The following is a 19347-nucleotide window of genomic DNA, read 5'->3' as shown; positions in this document are numbered from 1 at the left end:
TAAAAACCCTAAGAAACTCTTTGACCAAAAGAAAACCCTAGAAATTAGGAAAAACGAAAAACCCTTAACAGATACCACCAAAGATTCTGTGGTTGTAGAACAAACAAGACACTTGAGTGTAACTAGACGTTGAAGAATTAAAAAGGGAACGCGAGAATGTTGTACAATACTTTTACCAAGCAAAGCACTCCGAGGTTTAACAAATATGATCACACACCACATATGCCACGTTTTAATATATAGCCTTGGGAAAAAGCTTTTCTAATTCTTGTAGGATTACTGGGACAACTGATAATCCCAAAAGTTTCCAAATTTTCGTAGGAAAAACCGGCTTTTCCTAATCCTTGTAGGATAATATTTTAGTGAATATTTTGAGATAATTACCACAAATACAATATTTCAAACGGTCACTCCAACAAAAAGCAACTTTCATTGGGTCTGTTAGTGGATAGGATTCGTACTTATTGGGCTTGGGCAGATGGATGTTCATTAGCAAATTCATTGAGGCTATATGTCTACCCCAAGCAATTTTTTTTTAACCCAGTAACAAAACAAGAACTATATTTCGTGCTTTTTCATGGACTATTAAAATATAAAGAAAACTAATAAAAAGGGTTTGAAAACTTTGAGTTTTAATGATAAGGACAAAATAAAGGGTAAAGTGAATAGTACCAGGATTGACTTTTTAGTGTAAAAATGTGGTTTTTCGTTAAAGTGAACAGTACCGTAGACTTTTCGTTAAAACTCCCTAAAATATAATTCCTTGGAGAAAGGTCTTCATAGTTGCAGATTTTGTGGGACAAATGGCGTGCTCTGTAATTCATAACGAAAAATTAAGAAAACTAGTGTCAGATGATCAATTGAGCCTAGCTTTTGTAAATTAATGACAACTAGCTCAAGATTTTATTTTATATTGAATAATGTTATTCACACACTCATTTTTGCCTCTTGCACATTTTTATTAATTTTTTATTTTTAATCTTCTTCAATTCATGTAACGCCCGAAAATTGAAAGAGGTGTTTGAGAATTAAACATAGGTGTGTGGATAACACTATCTTTTATATTTATTTTTTTTTGGGATGATATGATGTGAAAGCATAGTATTATTTATGTTGAACATAATGGACTAATTGTTAATAATTTGATAATCTGTACATCACATGCACTCTATACCGTAAGGTTTCGTAGGATATCGGCGAGACCAAAACATAATGTATGTCCATTGTTATACCTTGTCATATCTTTGTATATCCATCTATATATTACCATAACTCTAAGGAAAGAATAATTACAAATGCCATTTATCATTTTTAATTTGGTCAGTGTCATATCTTTGATGACACTGACCAAATTAAATCAATAGTATAGATGAGATCGAAGTCATATTCATTCAATAACAGACATATAAAACTATCTATCTACCAATACCAAAACCTCCGGAGACTCTCCAATTCTAGAACTTGTGCTTAGTCGTTTTCACTAAAAAGAGTTATGTACGTCTAATCAACTAGGGCAAACCAGCTCTCCCATGGACCACACTTGCACACTTATGATTTATATTGCTTGTTTGCTTGCTTATTCTGGTAATACTCTACTTTCATCATATTGAATTTTTTTAGGTATTGAACCAACTAGTTCTTAATAATGTAATGACTTTTTCTCGTCGTAAAGCTGAAAGATGTTATAAGTTCAGATTTAGTCATAGCTGGAAAATATTACATACAAATCGAATTATGAAACTAAACAATGTGATTTTAAATTTTGTTTATATGAGGAGAAGGAAAATTGAACAGACCTCGAGTATATAATTCTTAATTACTTGAGCTAAAAATACCTTACATATAATTTTACTTGCAAAAGGAATTATAATGCGTTTTAGTTCTTTATTCTAACTCATAATACACGCATCTACAAGAAGTTTTCAACTTCATATGTAAATTCTTATTTCTTTCTCTATTATTCATAATCAAAGAAGAAGGAAAAACTTCTTTCTTTTTAATCTAAATAATGATTTGTTTTGCAAACAATTGCTTTAATTGGTCAGATAATTAAATATTAATAATAAAAAATTAATAGAAACAAAATTCACATCAAAATATATAAACATTATTATTTTTTATCACTATATTAAAAACTACTTAAAAGATGATAAAGTATTCTTTCATCAAGCGAAAAACCCTAAAAGTCCACGTTGTCTAGTCATTCATTGGTTTTGTTTGCTTCCCAAACATCAACACCAAGACTTGGCACTTCAGAAGTCCTAAGATTGCTTCACTTAATTATTACACGAAAACAACGAAGTCAACGTGGCATCCAAGCGCACCAATCAATCAGATTCCCGCGCTGCGGTACCCTGTGTGTGTCCGGCTGATGTCACTCGCGACGTGTCTCTCTTCCATTGGTGTTGTCGTATCCCCGAATCATTCTCTTGCGGTAACTGGATAAATTAGGTGGACCTCACCCCACGCCCTTGGGAATCTGGGCCCCGCTCTGACGCGAAGCATGAGGCGTAGGATGCGCCGCGCTGGCTGATCCGTAGCTTTACACCGACGCCTTTACCGCCCAATCATTGCTGAATGTTACAGCTCGCACAAGTCACCGCAAGCTGATTTGCAAGCAACTCGGCTCGGCTTGCCTACTAGCTCTCTCAAATTTTCTGTTTTTTTTTTTTAAATTTTTTAACACAAATAATTTTTCTGTAGAATATTTATTTGAACCTGAACGTTCATTTAATCTCCATGCATGTAAATTATATTTCACCTACATATCTTGTTTCCATGGCAACATTATGATGAACCATAGTAAAGGGCACATCATCACAACAGAGCTTGTCACTATTAGACATCGGATTCATCTTACACATATATGGTCGTAAAATTTGTGTGAATCGAAGGTAAAATCTGAAACAAACGGAAATATAAAGAAATTTTCATTCGAATATCATTTTTTTGTTACTTGTTATAAAACGCAACATACTTTCTAGTACTACAGTTAAAACACTACTTGGCTGCTGTAAATTCAGCAGCTCCTCCTTTTACCCAATTACAAATGGACACATGCTTAATCGGTGTTTACAAGTTCAACTATTTGGATAAGTATCTATATATAGTTGGGCAGAAGCAAGAGTTGCTACTGAATTTGCAGCAACCAAGTAGTATCTTTTTTTTTTTTTTTTTTTTGTTAATTAATAATCAAATATGGGATTAATATCACCTTCTTTTTTTTTACAAACGATAACCTTAGTGAGTTAAACTGTTAAATGTTAAAAGGGAGGGTGATCGAACCCCATTAAAATGTATAAGCATTATTGATTTCAGTCACTGTGGTAAAACGTTATATGCACGAATGAGTATTGTGAAGATTGTAATAATATGATTAAATTAATAAGGATGACAACATTACACAAAAAAAATTCGCCGCGTCGCTAAGCATTGACATCATGTTAAAGATAAAGACGAGATTAAGCCAAATAATCGTTCTGCATTTATTGTTTTGTTCAACAAAAGATATAAAATTAAGCAAATCTTAATGGGTTTGTTTAAAAAATTCAACATTACCCCATTCCTTTTATATAAATTGACACCAATTGTCAATTCACCATGCGTGCACTGTTGCCCAAGCCCTTGCATTGCATCCGTATTTGAAACAAATAAGTACAAATTGAAATACCACAAAAACAAGAACTCAACTTTTGACCAAAAGGATTAAGTAGAAAACGGAACCCAATCAAATACCCCCTAAAGCTGAGCCAGCACAACCAAAAGTACACCAAGTCAATATGCAGTTAATTAGGTAAAGAAAAAGAGAAGAGCCGTGAGGTGATAGAAAGAGGAACAGGATCCGAACCATTCAGATTCTGCAGATCAAATAATCTCAACCGTTCACATAAAATTGTGCGGCTGAGGTTACTCTTCCTCTTCAATTTTCTCACTCCCTTCTCATTCTCTTCAACATGCCTTCTTTTTGGCGAAGCAGAAACGTAGAGAAAGAAAGAAAAATAAGAAGATGGGAGGGTTTGAAGGTCGTCGGGGAAATATATGCAGTGGGAACTAGGGATGAAAGGGGATTCAGAAAGGATCTATTCCATAGAATGAGACAGGAAGTTCGAAAGTCTACAAAAATATTTAAAATAAGATTAAATTATTGTTTAAACACATTATCGTCACTTAGTACTACAATTTAGTGATATTTTTCTTCACTTGTAAGAAAGACGTATGAGATTTGAATCTCGTAAATAACGAGTTCGATACCAATTTAATCCTCAACGCCTTATTGTAGTATAAAAAAGGCCACACTATAACTTGGGGTTCTGAAGAGCAAATGTCTTCACATATATTACAATCGTACTAAATGTGAGATCATGATTTGGTTCCAACACTAAATTTTGTCAAAAATACACATTACTAAACTATTGTTCTTAAATTAGAAAATTACGAGCTTCGGGCTTGTTTGGGTGTCTAGGAGAGGAATGGACTAAGTAACTCATAACATGCAAGGTAAATTGAAGGTGGATGTGATTAATTAACTTTCAATTTGGGAGGATGATGAGTAGAATAGAGACACGAAGGAAACTTATCCTTCTAATCCTACTATTTTGTGGTGGATTTTAATGAATACAATTTATTTAATGAGTAATTCATCTTTTGCTTTTAAGTTAGATCCAATTTTTTTCATTTTTATCTTCACCATACTATATCCATTCCTATGCAATTTGACACCAAATGAGGCCGAGAACTATATAACTTCAACCCCGACAAGTGAAACTATATGATTCTCTAAAAAAAAGTGAAATTGTAGACGTAGATTAAGTTGATTGGCTAAGACATCTGCTCTCGAGCACCCAAGTTTAAATTTTCTTTCTTGTAAATTAGAGTAGCATATTAGAGCATTATTCCGTAAAAAAATTAAAAAAAAAAAAATTTAACGAAAAGTTTAAAAAAAACTTTAGTTTTAATAAAAAAAAAATGACAAATAAGAGTGTAGTGAATAGTACCAAAGAAAGGTAAAAAAGTGATTTTTCATTAAAAATAAACAATACCAAAAGTATTTCGTTAAAACTTCATTTAAAAAATTACCTAAAATCGTCATCCAATCAATCATTATTGGACTTTTTGTTTAAATAAAAAGTTTAATGGAGAGAGATAAATTTTGAATAAAGAAAATGCTGGCGGGGGCCGCACTCAATGGCTTGAGACAGTGACGCCATCTGACAACACAAATAACAAAGTGTACTCGCTACGATTTGGATTCCCACATTTCATTTCTTCCTCTCTATATAAACCCTACGAAATCCCAACTTCTCATAAACCTAATTCCCGTTAATATTTAATTGCAAATCAAATTCCTCTCAGCTCTGTGTGAATCTAGCTATGGCTGACTACGAGTTTCAAGAATCGGAGGTCATCTTCTCCATGGATAATCTCGACTTCGAAACCCGCTTGGATTTCCGGCGTCACCGTCAAAACGACAAGTCGAATCTCTCGAAGAAGAAGAAAATGGGAAATGTTAACAACAACAACAACAGCAGCAGCAACAATAATATTATCAAGTCGGTGCCGGTCAAAATCCCCGACAACATGTTCGACCGGTTCAGCGGCTCCGAGGACGACAGCAACGGAGATTACTACAAGGAGGAGCAGTGGGACGGGGGAGATATGGTGCCGCCGCATCTGATCGTGCGGCGGCGTATTGCAGGGAAGATGGCGTTCTCGATGTGCACAGGAAACGGGCGGCCGCTTAAAGGAAGGGCTTTGAGTCAAGTCCGGAATACGATTCTCAGAATGACTGGTTTCTTGGAAGCTTAGAATTCATTGTTTATTATTTTTATTTACTTTCATTTAGATTAGAAAAATACAAAAGGATAAAAAAGAAGGGGAGAGCAAATGGAAATTGTTTTTGCCCTGTCAATTACTGTTAATTTATTGGTTCTTTCAATTTATTTTTTTTATTTTCATTAGTCTCTTCATCCTGAGATAATGAATCCAATGATATAAAACCATTTCATCTTGTGGAGCTATATTTCGATTTGAATATTTATTCGGTAACTTAAGATGTTTGCTCTAGTATACTACCAGAAATTACTATTTGCCCACAATATTTTGCCCGACGAACCCATATTCGTCGGGTCAAGTGGTTTTACCCGACAAAAATTTCAGTATATCGGGTAAAAATGGTCAACATTCAGGGTTTTGTCAGAAACTTTATACGACGTAGCCATTTGGTTAGGTCAATTGGTTTAGACCGTGTGTCCGCTTCCTTAAACCGTAATTTGAATTCAACTATACATAAATTATGGGAGGTGATGATTTTCACACTTTTTAGCTTTTCACATACTTCTCTTTATTTTTAGCTCTCAAATTGAATAAATCAAACGAACAACAGACATAATTAAACAAGAGTGTGTGAAAGCTAAAATAGGCGTGTGTTTATCATTTTCATAGAGTATCCGTCAATAAGAAATTCTGTTATTGTTTGTACATGTATGGTTAACGTGCAGGGTGAGGAGTGCACCGCCGCATTCACACCCTGTCTGAGTTTTGTCTGGTCTTAGCAGACCCCAACATCACCAGCCTGGTTTCGGTGAGAAACTTAAGAAAGAGAGAGAGGGAGAGAGGAAGAGAGGGAGTGTGTTTTTGGAGGTCATGAAAAATCTTTTTTATTTCGAAATGTGATTGTATTTGAGTATTTCTTGGCATCTGTATGCGTCAAATTCTGGCAGCTGAAAGGTATGTTCATATTCTAAAGAGTGCTAATAATCGAAACAGTTAAATTTAACAATCCAATTGGTGTTTATTTTTTATTTTTTATCACAGAGTGGAGCTTCTGATGATGGTCATGTGAGTGAGGCCACTTTTAAGAACCAATTTTAGTACCACACTTTTCATTGAGGGCAGTGGCCCCTTTGGCTCAGCCACTTTCCACAAAACCTAAAATATATAACATAAAAGTAGAGCAACACGCCCACCATGGTCATCACAGTGTTTGTTCTCAGCTTGTTCCCTACCTATAGGACCCCCTGCACTCCATACCGCTAAAGAACAGCATCCCACAGTATTGTTTTATTATTTGGTCACTATCAATATTAAAATAATTATCTTCTAACACAAATCCTTCGCTTCAAGTCTCAACGATCTAATAAAGCAATAATTTTCGCACTCTTAGTTCTAACACTTTAAATTAATTATCTTATAGCTTTTATGCCTAGAATAAGGATACTCTTAGAATGTAACAATCATTGTATACCTATAGTATTTGTGTATTGTAATTTCTCAATAAAAGAAGAGAAACGTTCATATGTTTTATGAATTGATTCTAAACTTTCTGTTATTTGGATTGCAAAAACATGAATGATTTTTACCAATTCACGTTATCCTACGAGACTTACGTTAATTTACAATATCTAATTAATAGTGTGAAAACTGCTATATAATATCATAGTACTATTTGTATATTGTTATTGTTTTATGAGGAATGTTAAGATAAATCGCATCATCGATTTTAAGATCTCTAGCATGTGGATTGCAAAATCATGAACGATCCAATTGGAATCATAATAAGAGCACCGTAATTAAGAGTGTGACAGTCCCTATATATCCAATAGTATTTGTGCATTGTTATTTTTTAATAAATAAATTGAGCATTTAGATGGGCGTTTAATTTCAAACTCTTCATTATATGGATTACAAGAACATGAATTTTTCATATCAATCACGTTTTTGTGAGCGACTTATGCTAACATTATTACCAAATAAACTAAACATCTGACATATGTTATTGACAAGTGTCATTCGCTTTACAATTATGTAATCGCATTAAAAAGAAATATTGATGATGAGAATCCGATTAACAATATATATTGGTACTGAGAAGAAGAAATCCAAATATAAACCAGAGGAATGACACCGTGGCCACGTGTGCATCTTTACAACTAGAGACACATGGATGGTTGCGATCATCATGTCAGAAAAAACAGACAGTGTCCGATCATGAACCAATGACGTAGATCACATCAGAGTCACCAATTCTTAAGTGAAAAAATAAATAAACAAACCAGATATTGTAATATATAAATCAGATACGCCTCACTGTATTTAATTATTACTCAAATGGCCGTCGGGGCTTGCTTTTCCAATGAAAAAACTATGTTTTGTGTTGAATTCGCTAGCGGTGGATTTTGTTCCTTTGCTCATGGATTCCAAACTTCGAAAATCGGCAAATTACATAAGAGTCCAGAAAAAGGAGTTTAGAAATTAAAAAATAGGAAGCAGAGAAATTTAGCAAATGCGGCATATATATGCTCCCGAATTTGAATTATGTCCAGTCTAAAGATTAAGAAATTGTATTTTTTGTTTGTGAGAAAAAGAGTTTGGAGTCTTTGATTTGTGTGTGGTGTGCCAATGAAATTTGTTAATAGGATCAAATTCATTTCCCATGATCTGAATTGTATGATATTGGGCTCCAGACAATAAAATCCAGAGAAAACTCTATCCGATGGTCTCATCTTTCCTTTGAAAAATAATAAAGTTGAAAATTATAAGTTTCTTGATGACTTGAATACTTAATCAAATCCTCCCAGTATTAGTTAAAGGAATTGTTGGATAATTTAAACTAAATGAGTGGTTGTTAGGATGCAAATGAATTTTTGGCATAAAATTATAGAGATGCATCTTTCTTTTATCTTCCAAAAGTTATCAAAACTTTAGTTAGGTAGGAACTCTAAATTAAATAAAATTAATCCAAAGACTTGATGGCAACATATATCATATAATTCATAAGCATTATTTTATGAGACTTAGAAGTTATATATAACAGGAGTTGTTTTCGTGTATTTGTCCAAATGGGAGCACAAAAGGTGCTAAATGCTAATATTTAGCAGCTAAACCAGCACTGATTGACCAAACTGGTGTTTTCTTAATATGCTTTCCTTCTACAAACGCCATCATATATATGATTATTGTCCCAAAAGAAAATGACCAAACAAACAAACAATCCACTAAGATTCTGTTTTTAGAAAGTAGAAAATTATTATGAGTTGCTCTTATTTTTATCGTGTAAAACTTATAAGTTCAACCCTAAATACGTGTAGTAACTTACAAACTACATATACGAATTCAATATACTTGTATAGTTTTATGCTCATGAGAGTTGAAACTAGAATCTACACGCCCCAGAAGTTGATTCAAACTATGGACGTCTAAATTTGCAGCTTTTCCACTCTATCATTATTTTTATGTTTAACAAAAAAAATCTTGCATCCTCATATTTTTCTATGAGAAATGCTAGCAACCTTTGTACTAACTCTTGAATTTGGACCTTTTCACCTTTTTAAATGCCATGTGTCATTTTTTGCACAAAAAATACGCAATTTAATGCCTTTAGAATTATATTTTTAATTTTTCATCTTCAATCCCGAGCCAAAAACATAAAAAGTTCTTTTTTTTTTACAAAATGAAAAATGGCATATAATAAAGTGAAAATATCCAAATAAAAAGGTTAGTGCAAAAATTGTTATCACTTTCGGTTTTCCATTTCCATTAACAGTATCGAAGAAAGTGTGGAAGAAAAATGCACAAACCCAACTTCCAGATGTAATCAGAAGTATTTGATTATAGTTATAGCCTATAGGGTGCTTTTTCAGTTGCACAAGATACTTAATTTGCCTGCCTTAGTCTTATCCCTTTGAAATGGGGTTCATCAGCTAAAAGAATAAAAAATAAATCTGCTAATGGTCAACTATATATACACTCAGATTAAAGAAAGCAACGCTACAGATACACACATGTACCCACACACAGGATTTACGTGCTATCACCAATTGTAGTCCCCAAGTTTTGAAATTCAAAATACCAAAAATTATCCTTCTCCCAATTTAAGTTTTTTTTTAGCAAACGATATTATTTACACTAAAGAGGTGAGGGAATGAGCTAAACTTCATAATAGGCTAGCAATAATGTGGTTGAAATTCGTTTTTGGCGAGAATCGAACCTAGCTAAAACCTTTTACTTACAAGCGAAGAGAAATATCACTAGACCGTAATACTAAGTGACTCCCAAATAGAATTTTAACATAAGACAATTCAATTAATGAGGACAAAAATATAACTTTAAATTGAGTTTTGAATTTCAAAATAAAACCCACATAGTTGGTGCTTAGCTTCATTCTTTTTGGATTGTTTTGTTAACACCTTATCACAATTTTTTGAATAAAATTTCGGTTTTCTAAATACAGACGGTTACGATTTATTGTGTTTGGTCTAGAGTACTCTATGGTGGAAGGTATTTTGGTGGGTGTATTAAGATAATTTTTACTTAAAAATTAAGTGTGAGATAGATGAGTTGTAGTCAACTCCCTTATTTGATTTTGTAAGGTATTTTCTTTATATTGAAACTCTTAGGAAAATTTTATTTGAACTTATATAATCTCTTTCTATACTTAATTTACTCTTTACACCTTCATCACTTTTAATTAAACTATCTCTTTAAACCCAAATTTACTACCTAAATTATCCTTATAGACACAATTCAATATATAAATATCTTTACACCCATTTAGAAAATAAAAACCATTTTTATAGATAGATAAATACTGTGACATCCCACATTGCCCAGGGGAGTGATCCTTATATGTATATTCCCATCTCTACCTAGCACGAGGCCTTTTGGGAGCTCACTGGCTGCGGGTTCCGTAGGAACTCCGAAGTTAAGCGAGAAGGGGCTAGAGCAATCCCATGATGGGTGACCCACTGGGAAGTTGCTCGTGAGTTCCCAAAAACAAAACCGTGAGGGAATGGTAAGCCCAAAGCGGACAATATCGTGCTACGGTGGTGGAGCGGGCCCGGGAAGTGATCCGCCCTGGGCCGGGAAGTGACAATTTGGTATCAGAGCCAATCCCTGGCCGGAAATGTGCCGACGAGGACGTCGGGCCCCTAAGGGGGGTGGATTGTGACATCCCACATCGCCCAGGGGAGTGATCCTTATATGTATATTTCCATCTCTACCTAGCACGAGGCCTTTTGGGAGCTCACTGGCTGCGGGTTCCGTAGGAACTCCGAAGTTAAGCGAGAAGGGGCTAGAGCAATCCCATGATGGGTGATCCACTGGGAAGTTGCTCGTGAGTTCCCAAAAACAAAACCGTGAGGGAATGGTAAGCCCAAAGCGGACAATATCGTGCTACGGTGGTGGAGCGGGCCCGGGAAGTGATCCGCCCCGGGCCGGGATGTGACAAATACAATTAACATGTGATATAGGTTAATTATAAAAATTAAAAATAAAATCTATAAATGCGATTTAGAGCAAAAAACAGGAAAAAAAAAATATTGTAAATCTTATCAATGAATAAAAATAATTATAGACAATAATTCTAAATTAGACTTATTTTAATAGACTTGATTAATTCTAATATTGGACTTATATCAAGTTTCTTAAATAAGAATTCACATTTAAGGTTTAAGTTGGATGTAGTTATTTAAATAAAATTTCCCAAACTCTTATATTGGCCACCAAGTTTACTTTTCTTGGGGACCAAGTTTAAACCCTAATATTTCAAAGCGCTTCTTCTTATCCTATCGCCTCCTTCCCCTTCCGCCTCCCTCTATGTCTTCATATCTCTTTTCCCCTTGTTAGGTACTCAAGCCCAAGGGAAGAGCCCAATCCAAAAGACTAGTCCAATAGGTGGGAGGACCCCAAGGACTTAAGTACAACTACACCATTTATAGTGTAGCTGATGTGGGATCATAACATCACACCACCCTTCAGAAGACCCGATGCCCACGGCGGCCCTTACTCTGGTGGCTTTCACTCTTAACAGCAGCGCACCCTTTGGTCATCCCGTTAAGGTCGCCCTTTCCAGGTCGCTTCCTCCGCAACGTCGGGAACCTAGGCTCTGATACCAATGCTAGGTACTCAAGCCTAAGGTAAGAGCTCAATCCAAAAGACTAGTCCAATAGGTGGGAGGACCCCAAGGACTTAGTCACTTAAGTACCACTACACCATTTCTGGTGTAGCCGATGTGGGATCATAGCACCCTTCAATTCTTGGTCTAAAGCAAGTGAGACTTGATAGCTTGCCCGCTACGGAACAGAAGATGTCTTGTGCTATTTGTTTGGAGAATTTTTCTAACATAAGTGATAGCTTGGATGATCGTCACGATCAAAAGCTAATTCTTTGCTTGCCCTGCTCACACCTTTATCATAGACATTGCACGGCTCGGTGGCTGCTGACTAGTCACGGGGACTGTCCTGTGTGCCAAGATCGAGTGCCAATTGTGGGAGCTGGCCGGGAGCGACCAAAGAGGCTCCAATTTTCAGTTGACCAGTACCCAACGCCAATTGCGCCAGTCAGTGAGCCTGAGCTGCCATCAAAACCCTTATGGCTGCAGATGGTTGATAAGGCGCACTTGGGGCGGCCTGATAAGGTGAACTTCACGGTTGCCGGTGCTATGTTAACTGCTAGGGTTCTTTTCAGATTATTAGCTGATTAACTGTGGTCCAATAAAAGCCTTGGAAATGTTGCCAATTGTTCAGAGCTTGTGTTTTGATCAATGGGGGAATCAGTTTATATGAAGATCTATTTAATTGATTGCTTTTGGAAAAAATTTCCATTTGTGCTATCAATATCTTCAGAATGTTTGCACAAAATTAGCCAAAAAATAATACAACTTTTGAAGATATGTAGCTATAACAAGTTTAACGAATCAATATTGCAACATTGTGTACAACAACAGTTACAGAGGAATCAGTTCCATTTGTATTCCTTGCAATCCGAAAGAGCTTATAAATGACATTACAAGAACAACAAACAACAAACAACAAACAACGAAGAGCAACGCTGATGGAAGATTAACCAAATGCACCCGCAAGTCCAAAATTAGCATTCGAAGAATCTGCATGTGATTGTCAGTAATTAAAACAGAGTTGCAACAAACTACCACATAACAAAATTGCAGATAAACAAACGAAGCCCAAGTTGAAAATCCCTCCCCACTCACCTGGAAAAATTGTCTTTAGAGCAATTACTATAACTGAAAAATGTATCACATGTATGCTCACAACCTCACTGCTTTGCTTTAAACAGGTCTAAAACAGCGTTTGCGTGATGCTGTGGAAGTTTTCTGAATACTTGGTACATATTCAAATTTGCTGAAGTCAACAACAGTCGGTCTGCAATAAATAAAGATAGAGTCATTCATGTTAGCGTAGCACAATGAACTTTAAGATTGGATCGTCCATACACAACAGGGATTACCTATTGGTACTGGTGTTTTGGACATCCTTCAGAGGAGCACGGAGACCACTTGCACGAGAACCAGATGAGGAAAATCTAAATGATGATATTACTGATACAAAATTTTCCACTGATTTCTCTGCTATATCTGAATAACGGCCTAAATGGGAAATATTGGATGAGAATTTTCCTTCTTCATTTGTGTCTGTAACTGCCCTGTTCAGGCTAGATGCACAGGGACCTACATTGAAGAAACAAAACAAAATATTTGCTCAGATGAAAGATTCAATACGATATAAGATTAATGAGCTTGGCATTAGCATGGATCTGTAAGTGAACAAGAGACGCTTATCTTGAACAGTTAATAAAAAGCATATCAAATAACTTGATTTCCAAAATAGGGTGCTAAACTATTTTTTTGAGTTTCGACTAACACTTACCATCATCAGGAAGGGATGCACTGATACACAATGGTTTGGGTTTCACATTCTCCTGAAGCAGTTAAACAATAGTGTTTTTATAAGAAAAATAATCATAAACACAAACATTCTAAGCATAAAATCAAAAGAGAGAAAAACACATACCACTTGAACGTTGTCATGTGGGGAGGTTTTCCTTTTAGCGACTTTTCCATTAAAATAGCTGTTCTCAAAATAAGTACTTTCAGGAACAGCATCCTTGTGCATATCAATAGCAAGATCATCCTTCAGCAATTGCTTTTCCTGATTGTGTTCACTGATTGACTTATCCTTGAAATAAGAACTTCTAACAATGACCTTTCTGTGCTCCGTTCTTGTCTTACCACCCTCAACTGTGTCTGGGGCATTCTTACATTCACGCTCCCTATGCAGCGTTACACAAGGCTTAGGGATATAATGTCTGGGTTGTTGCAACAATGTATTTTCTGGACTTCGTCTCATGCGCACCATGTCTTTCAATGTCAGGAACACAAATTCAAGTGAGTTGTAACTACTAGTAACCAGAAAACTAAAAACGGATCCATGAAGTTATCAAAGGGGAAACTATATCCTTACCATGATTTTGAGATTCTATTGAATCAGGGACATGAGTGTCGAAGTCATCTTCTACCTAGAAAAGACAGATAATTTATAAGGTGTAACAACAGTTGATTAATAAGTGATCTTCGAATAAGAATTATCATATCACACCCATTTATGAAACTCACTGAATCACTGGGAGGTTCATTTCCCATGTTGTCAGAGTTAACAAGGGATGACTCTGAGCAGTTTGTTTTACACGAAACATCATCCGCAGAGGCATTTTCATTGGGACTGAGAGAAGAGTCATCAACCGGACTTGGAGAATCAGGTGAGTTCCGTGGAGCCGTGAATTTTCTCTTTGCTTCAAGAGAGGCAAAGCCTTTAGTTGTCAAAGAAAAACTGCAGAACTTGAGCCCAAGCACAATATAAGCTACAAAAATGCAATACTGTGAACATTATTTTTATACTGATTCTTTAGCACAATATACTGAATTAAAACCTAGATAATGTAATCAAGCTTAAGAAAAAAAGGGATTCAAAGGATACAAAAATATTTAGTCAGGAGGTTATTCTGCACAGGCAAATCCAGCCTTTTATTTACCCTTCCAAGATTGACATTTTTGGGTTGGTAAGTTCTGTCGGCACTAACGTTCATTTCCTGATCCCGCAAAGAGAAAAGAAGAAAACCTACTTTAGTCTCATTAAGACTAAACTAACACACACACACAGACAATTGAAGAAAATCAATCAGAAAAAAATAAACCTTGTAGAAATCGCAGAGGATACCTGGAATGGCATTTTAGTAAATGGATCAATATCACCTTCTGCTATACCTTTAGCTATATGCTGTGATATCGACGTATTTCAGGTTAAGGCAAAATCTTATGCATTGAAAAGAATAGATGGAAGTAATGAAACAATAAAAGAAAGTAATAAGATGGTTGACTGAGATGAATAGTATAAAGGATATGGTCCTAAGAAGTCAAAATCATCCACAACATGATCAGACATTTCAGACAAGTATACAATATCTTGAGAAACGGGATCATAAACCCGTTGATGCTGGAAGGTCAATATTGCTTTCTTGAATGATTCTTCATATAGAGGAGGAACTGAAGCAGTACTGTACTTTAGGTGCTTAATTACCTGAAGTCGGACAGTCATCAGTTACAGTTACTTTAAAACAAAATTATTCAAATGATGGCGGTCTGTTTTCCGAAATTTAAAGAATGGATGAATGATAAACTTCACCTTATCATAACTTGTGAACTTTTTTATGAGGGCGTGTGCCCTTTTCAGTCCCATTCCAGGCAACGACTGTAAATAGTCACAACCACTCAGAATACACATCTCCAGAAGCATCAGTTTTGTGAATCCAGAAAAACTCAAGTCCTTGTTCCGATGTAGCATGGAATACTGAAACTCAACTCCTTGCCCAAATTTATCCATTTTAAAGATAATCTGGATTACAAAAAGAATTATCATACCACACAGAGAAATTTCTAATAGTAAAGAAAAGAAAAGTGGTCGTGCTATACAGATAACTAACCCTGGGGCATCCGAATGGTATCAGATCTGAGTCCTCAGTGATTACTGCTTCTACCTGCTTGCTGACAGCCAAGAACGTCATTTGAGCATCTGCCTCGTAAGGAGCCACCACATAACATACATTCTCTTGCTTTAACACCTTCAAGGAGCAACAGTATCAACAAGAGAGGAGATAAATTCTGTAGAGCTAACGATAAACATAAATCCCTATGAAGATCTGAAACTTTAAATAGCTAGTGATCTTTAACCCAAAAGCAACTTTTTTACCTGGATTAGCTCACGTGCAATTGAAGGTGAAATGTCAACAGCTTTTTGGTAGCAATCATAAGCAGCAGTAGAATTTCCGTTGGACTCATGCTCAATGGCACGTGCAAGATTTTCCTTTCTCGCCCTGTGTAAGGAGAACACGAAACAGTTCCTAAGTTGAATTATCCATGAACCACACATAAACCTTAAGAGGCGAACACCAATCTCTTATGTATTAGTTTTATCAAATTAATAAGGATAGAAGAGAAGGATCAGTAGCTCAGCCTCATGTTGCAGAGACAAACCAATCACGCGTTAAAGATCGGAAGCTTGCCAAATGTAGTAGAAATGACATAGACAGGGTGGTCTTTTAATGAAAGGTTTGAGTTGAGACATCTAATCCCCATACAAGGGAAGCGAAAGAAAAAATATTAAGAGGTTGAGTTGGATATATCCGCCCATATAATCCGTTGGCTACATACACAAACTTATGCACTAATAGTTTCAGTTTATCTCTAAGGGTGTCCAAACACATCCATCAGCATAAGCATTCAAAAGTTTATCAAGGATTTAGACATCCTAAATAGTGGATCAAACCTAAGCTAATATTAATTAGTCAATTCGTTACATATCTGACACTATTGAAAAATTAAATGTCATCAAGAATTTATGCAACCTACTCCAAAACAAAGAGCAAATATAATATGGACTACAACCAAGTGGAATTAGAATAAAAGAGATGCCACCATACCTTCCACGTTTGTTCTCTTGTTCAATCTTCATTGGTAGAAGTCCGCCATCAAATACAAGAACGGGTTTAACACCAAAATGCCGCAGCAGGTTTACTCGATGCATACAATAGTCAATGTGCCTAAAATGGGAATCCAATGCAAGCGAATCATATATAACAGAAAATCTACTTACATAATCAACCGCGCTAAACTGCAAAGAAGCTTTGAGATGATAAATTATTTCAGCTTTGAATCCTACTTTTTGAAATTAGTACTTTGGATCCATAAAATCACTGACTACAAAAAAAAAAATGCAGGTAGCTTCTTATCGGTGAACTTCATAGGACGAAAATGATTTCAATTCTTCATGTACGTACTGCTCAATAAGTAGTTGATTTACCAAAATTAGTGTTTTTTTGTCAATTTACTTGGAAGAGAGAACAATGACTGAAAAAGTGAAATAATACCGTAATCGTGAAAAGCACCCAAAAAATGCAAGTAATCTGAAAGCAAAAGAGGGAAAGAGATCACTTTTAAAAACCCATTTTGTCCCTTCCTATAAGCTCACTGCCAAATTCTGGTTCTTTTATCTCAAATTCTTCAAATTGGTGAAACACAAATAACAATAAGTTCATCTACTTAACACCAGAAACAGCTCCGCTAAAGGCCCATCATTATTCATGAAAGAACACATCGGAATGCTCGAACCAAGACGGCCCATCATCGAATTTGCATCAAAATGGTCAAAACAAGAGGAACCCATCATCACATTTTCGTAAAAGCATCGAAATTTGCAGCTAATTCATGTCAGAACGACCAGCAAACAAAAACCCAAAACCCCAATCCGACAAATGCGATGAAAAAAAGAGAAACCTGGAGGTGGGTATGCCTTTGCAGAGCTCTCTGCTGCAGGACAAGGCGCCTTTGTGAAGCCAAGAGTAGGTATCCACCGCCACGCAGGTGCCCTCCAAGTCCTTAATGTGGATTGGCGCCATTATCGATTTAAGTAGCGGCAGTAGCCCTTGAATCCCCATCTTCTTTCTTCTCAATGTCGCACGCTATGAGTTCTGTTCAAATGGCTTCATCTACTAATGAGAGAGAGAGAGAGAGAGAGAGAGAGAGGTTATTTGGGAAGACCAAGGGTTGGGAAAAAGAACCTGGCGGGAAACCTTATGGGAAATGTTGTGTTTGGCGGGGGAGGATTTTTGTGTTTTAGTATTTTCAATGGCAAAGGTCAGCGTTGTTGACCAATACAAAAATGGTATAGCAGCCCAATATTGTAGCCCAGATTTAATTTACAATTGAATAGGAGCCCAATGTTGTAGCCCAGGAAATTAGCCCAATAGTAGCCTAAATAGATACCAGCAGCCTGTAACGTGCATCATTGATTAAAAAAAAAAAAAAAAAACATTACACTTTTACCACGTTTTGTATACCACATTATACTCGTGGTACAAATGTGATATACAAAATGTAGCTCCTTCTTGGATACCTGCTTTAATAGTTCTAAAAGATCCATAGAGAGTCGTGCTTGCCCCTCTTCTGGACCCGTCATCTGATCTGATCCCACAAAGTCAAGTTCTTGAGTACCTGTGCCCAGAGCGAGTTTGATTTAAGTCTTCATCGATTGGGTGGTAGAGCAAGCTAATTGAAATTAGCTGTCTTTATTGACACAACGCGAGCACATCCGATAAAGGCATGTTGTCCGCCTAAAAGATCTGGCATCTCCAACTATTTTTTTGATAGAGCAAATCCAGGCTTCCAATTGTCATACCATAGTTAAATGGTTGAGCCGTCTCCTACTAGGTACTTGATCTTCCCACAGCTATGCTTCTAAGTTTGAGTATCTTCCTCCGTACCCAAGAGCAATCACCCGGTGTTTTCAACTCCCAAAAGATTTAAAAATTGTATTTTATATTAGAAAATGATTTCAATTACTCATTTTCTCTTTATGCACATTCAGTAAATTACTTTATTTATGTATCTTGACTCTCGTTTGATTTATTCCATTTAATGGCAAAAAATAAACAATAATGTTGCGTGAGAATGTGTTTGAAATCACTTGTGTGGGAATAATTCATTTTAATAGAACTAAACAAAATTATCATGTACCCATCTCTTCTCTACCTTATTGTGAGAAATGTGTAATTACTTATTTGGAGTGCCAATAATAACTCTATCAATTTTTTTCTGTTAATTTCTTACATGTAATGCACTTGACAAACTTTTAAGAGCATATGCATCAATAAAATGCTAACTTCACAAAGAGAATTAGTAAATACTTGAAACTCTATAATTGAGTTATGAGAAAAAAATACAAGTAGTAATAAAAATTTAACATGCAATAGTTCACAAAATGAACAAAACTATGCTCAATTTGACTAACGTTCAGAGGGAGAGGGTGTCACATCCCAGCCCGAGAGGGACCACTTCCCGGGCCTAACTCCACCGTAGCATGATATTGTCCGCTTTGGGCCCCCAGAACACCCTCACGGTTTTGTTTTTGGGAACTCACACGAGGACTTCCCGATGGGTCACCCATCCTCGAAACCCGAAGCCAGTGAGCTCCCAAAAAGCCTCGTGCTAGGTAGAGATGAGAA

At 36.0% G+C, this 19347-nt stretch overlaps 2 protein-coding genes across 2 annotated transcripts; one reads left to right on the top strand and one right to left on the bottom strand.

Annotated features, from left to right (window-relative positions):
* Positions 1-5370: 5370 nt before the first annotated feature.
* LOC137728518 (protein S40-3-like) lies at positions 5371-5805 on the top strand. Its single transcript, XM_068467282.1, has one exon. It carries the CDS (start codon positions 5371-5373, stop codon positions 5803-5805), a length of 435 nt encoding a protein of 144 aa, XP_068323383.1.
* Positions 5806-12675: 6870 nt separating this feature from the next.
* LOC137730179 (exonuclease 1) lies at positions 12676-17863 on the bottom strand. Its single transcript, XM_068469239.1, is given in 14 exon segments — positions 12676-12880; positions 12986-13157; positions 13243-13462; positions 13662-13713; positions 13806-14152; positions 14256-14310; positions 14408-14601; positions 14769-14880; positions 15009-15081; positions 15193-15683; positions 15772-15909; positions 16038-16161; positions 16768-16887; positions 17621-17863. Coding segments are annotated over 13 exon segments (2181 nt in total). The 5' UTR covers positions 17782-17863; the 3' UTR covers positions 12676-12880; positions 12986-13063.
* Positions 17864-19347: the final 1484 nt, after the last annotated feature.

The sequence above is a fragment of the Pyrus communis genome, chromosome 3, assembly GCF_963583255.1.
Source record: "Pyrus communis chromosome 3, drPyrComm1.1, whole genome shotgun sequence".
In the NCBI taxonomy this organism is placed as follows: domain Eukaryota; kingdom Viridiplantae; phylum Streptophyta; class Magnoliopsida; order Rosales; family Rosaceae; genus Pyrus; species Pyrus communis.
Note: the sequence above shows the minus strand (reverse complement) of the source record. Positions and strands in the feature narration are given on the sequence as shown.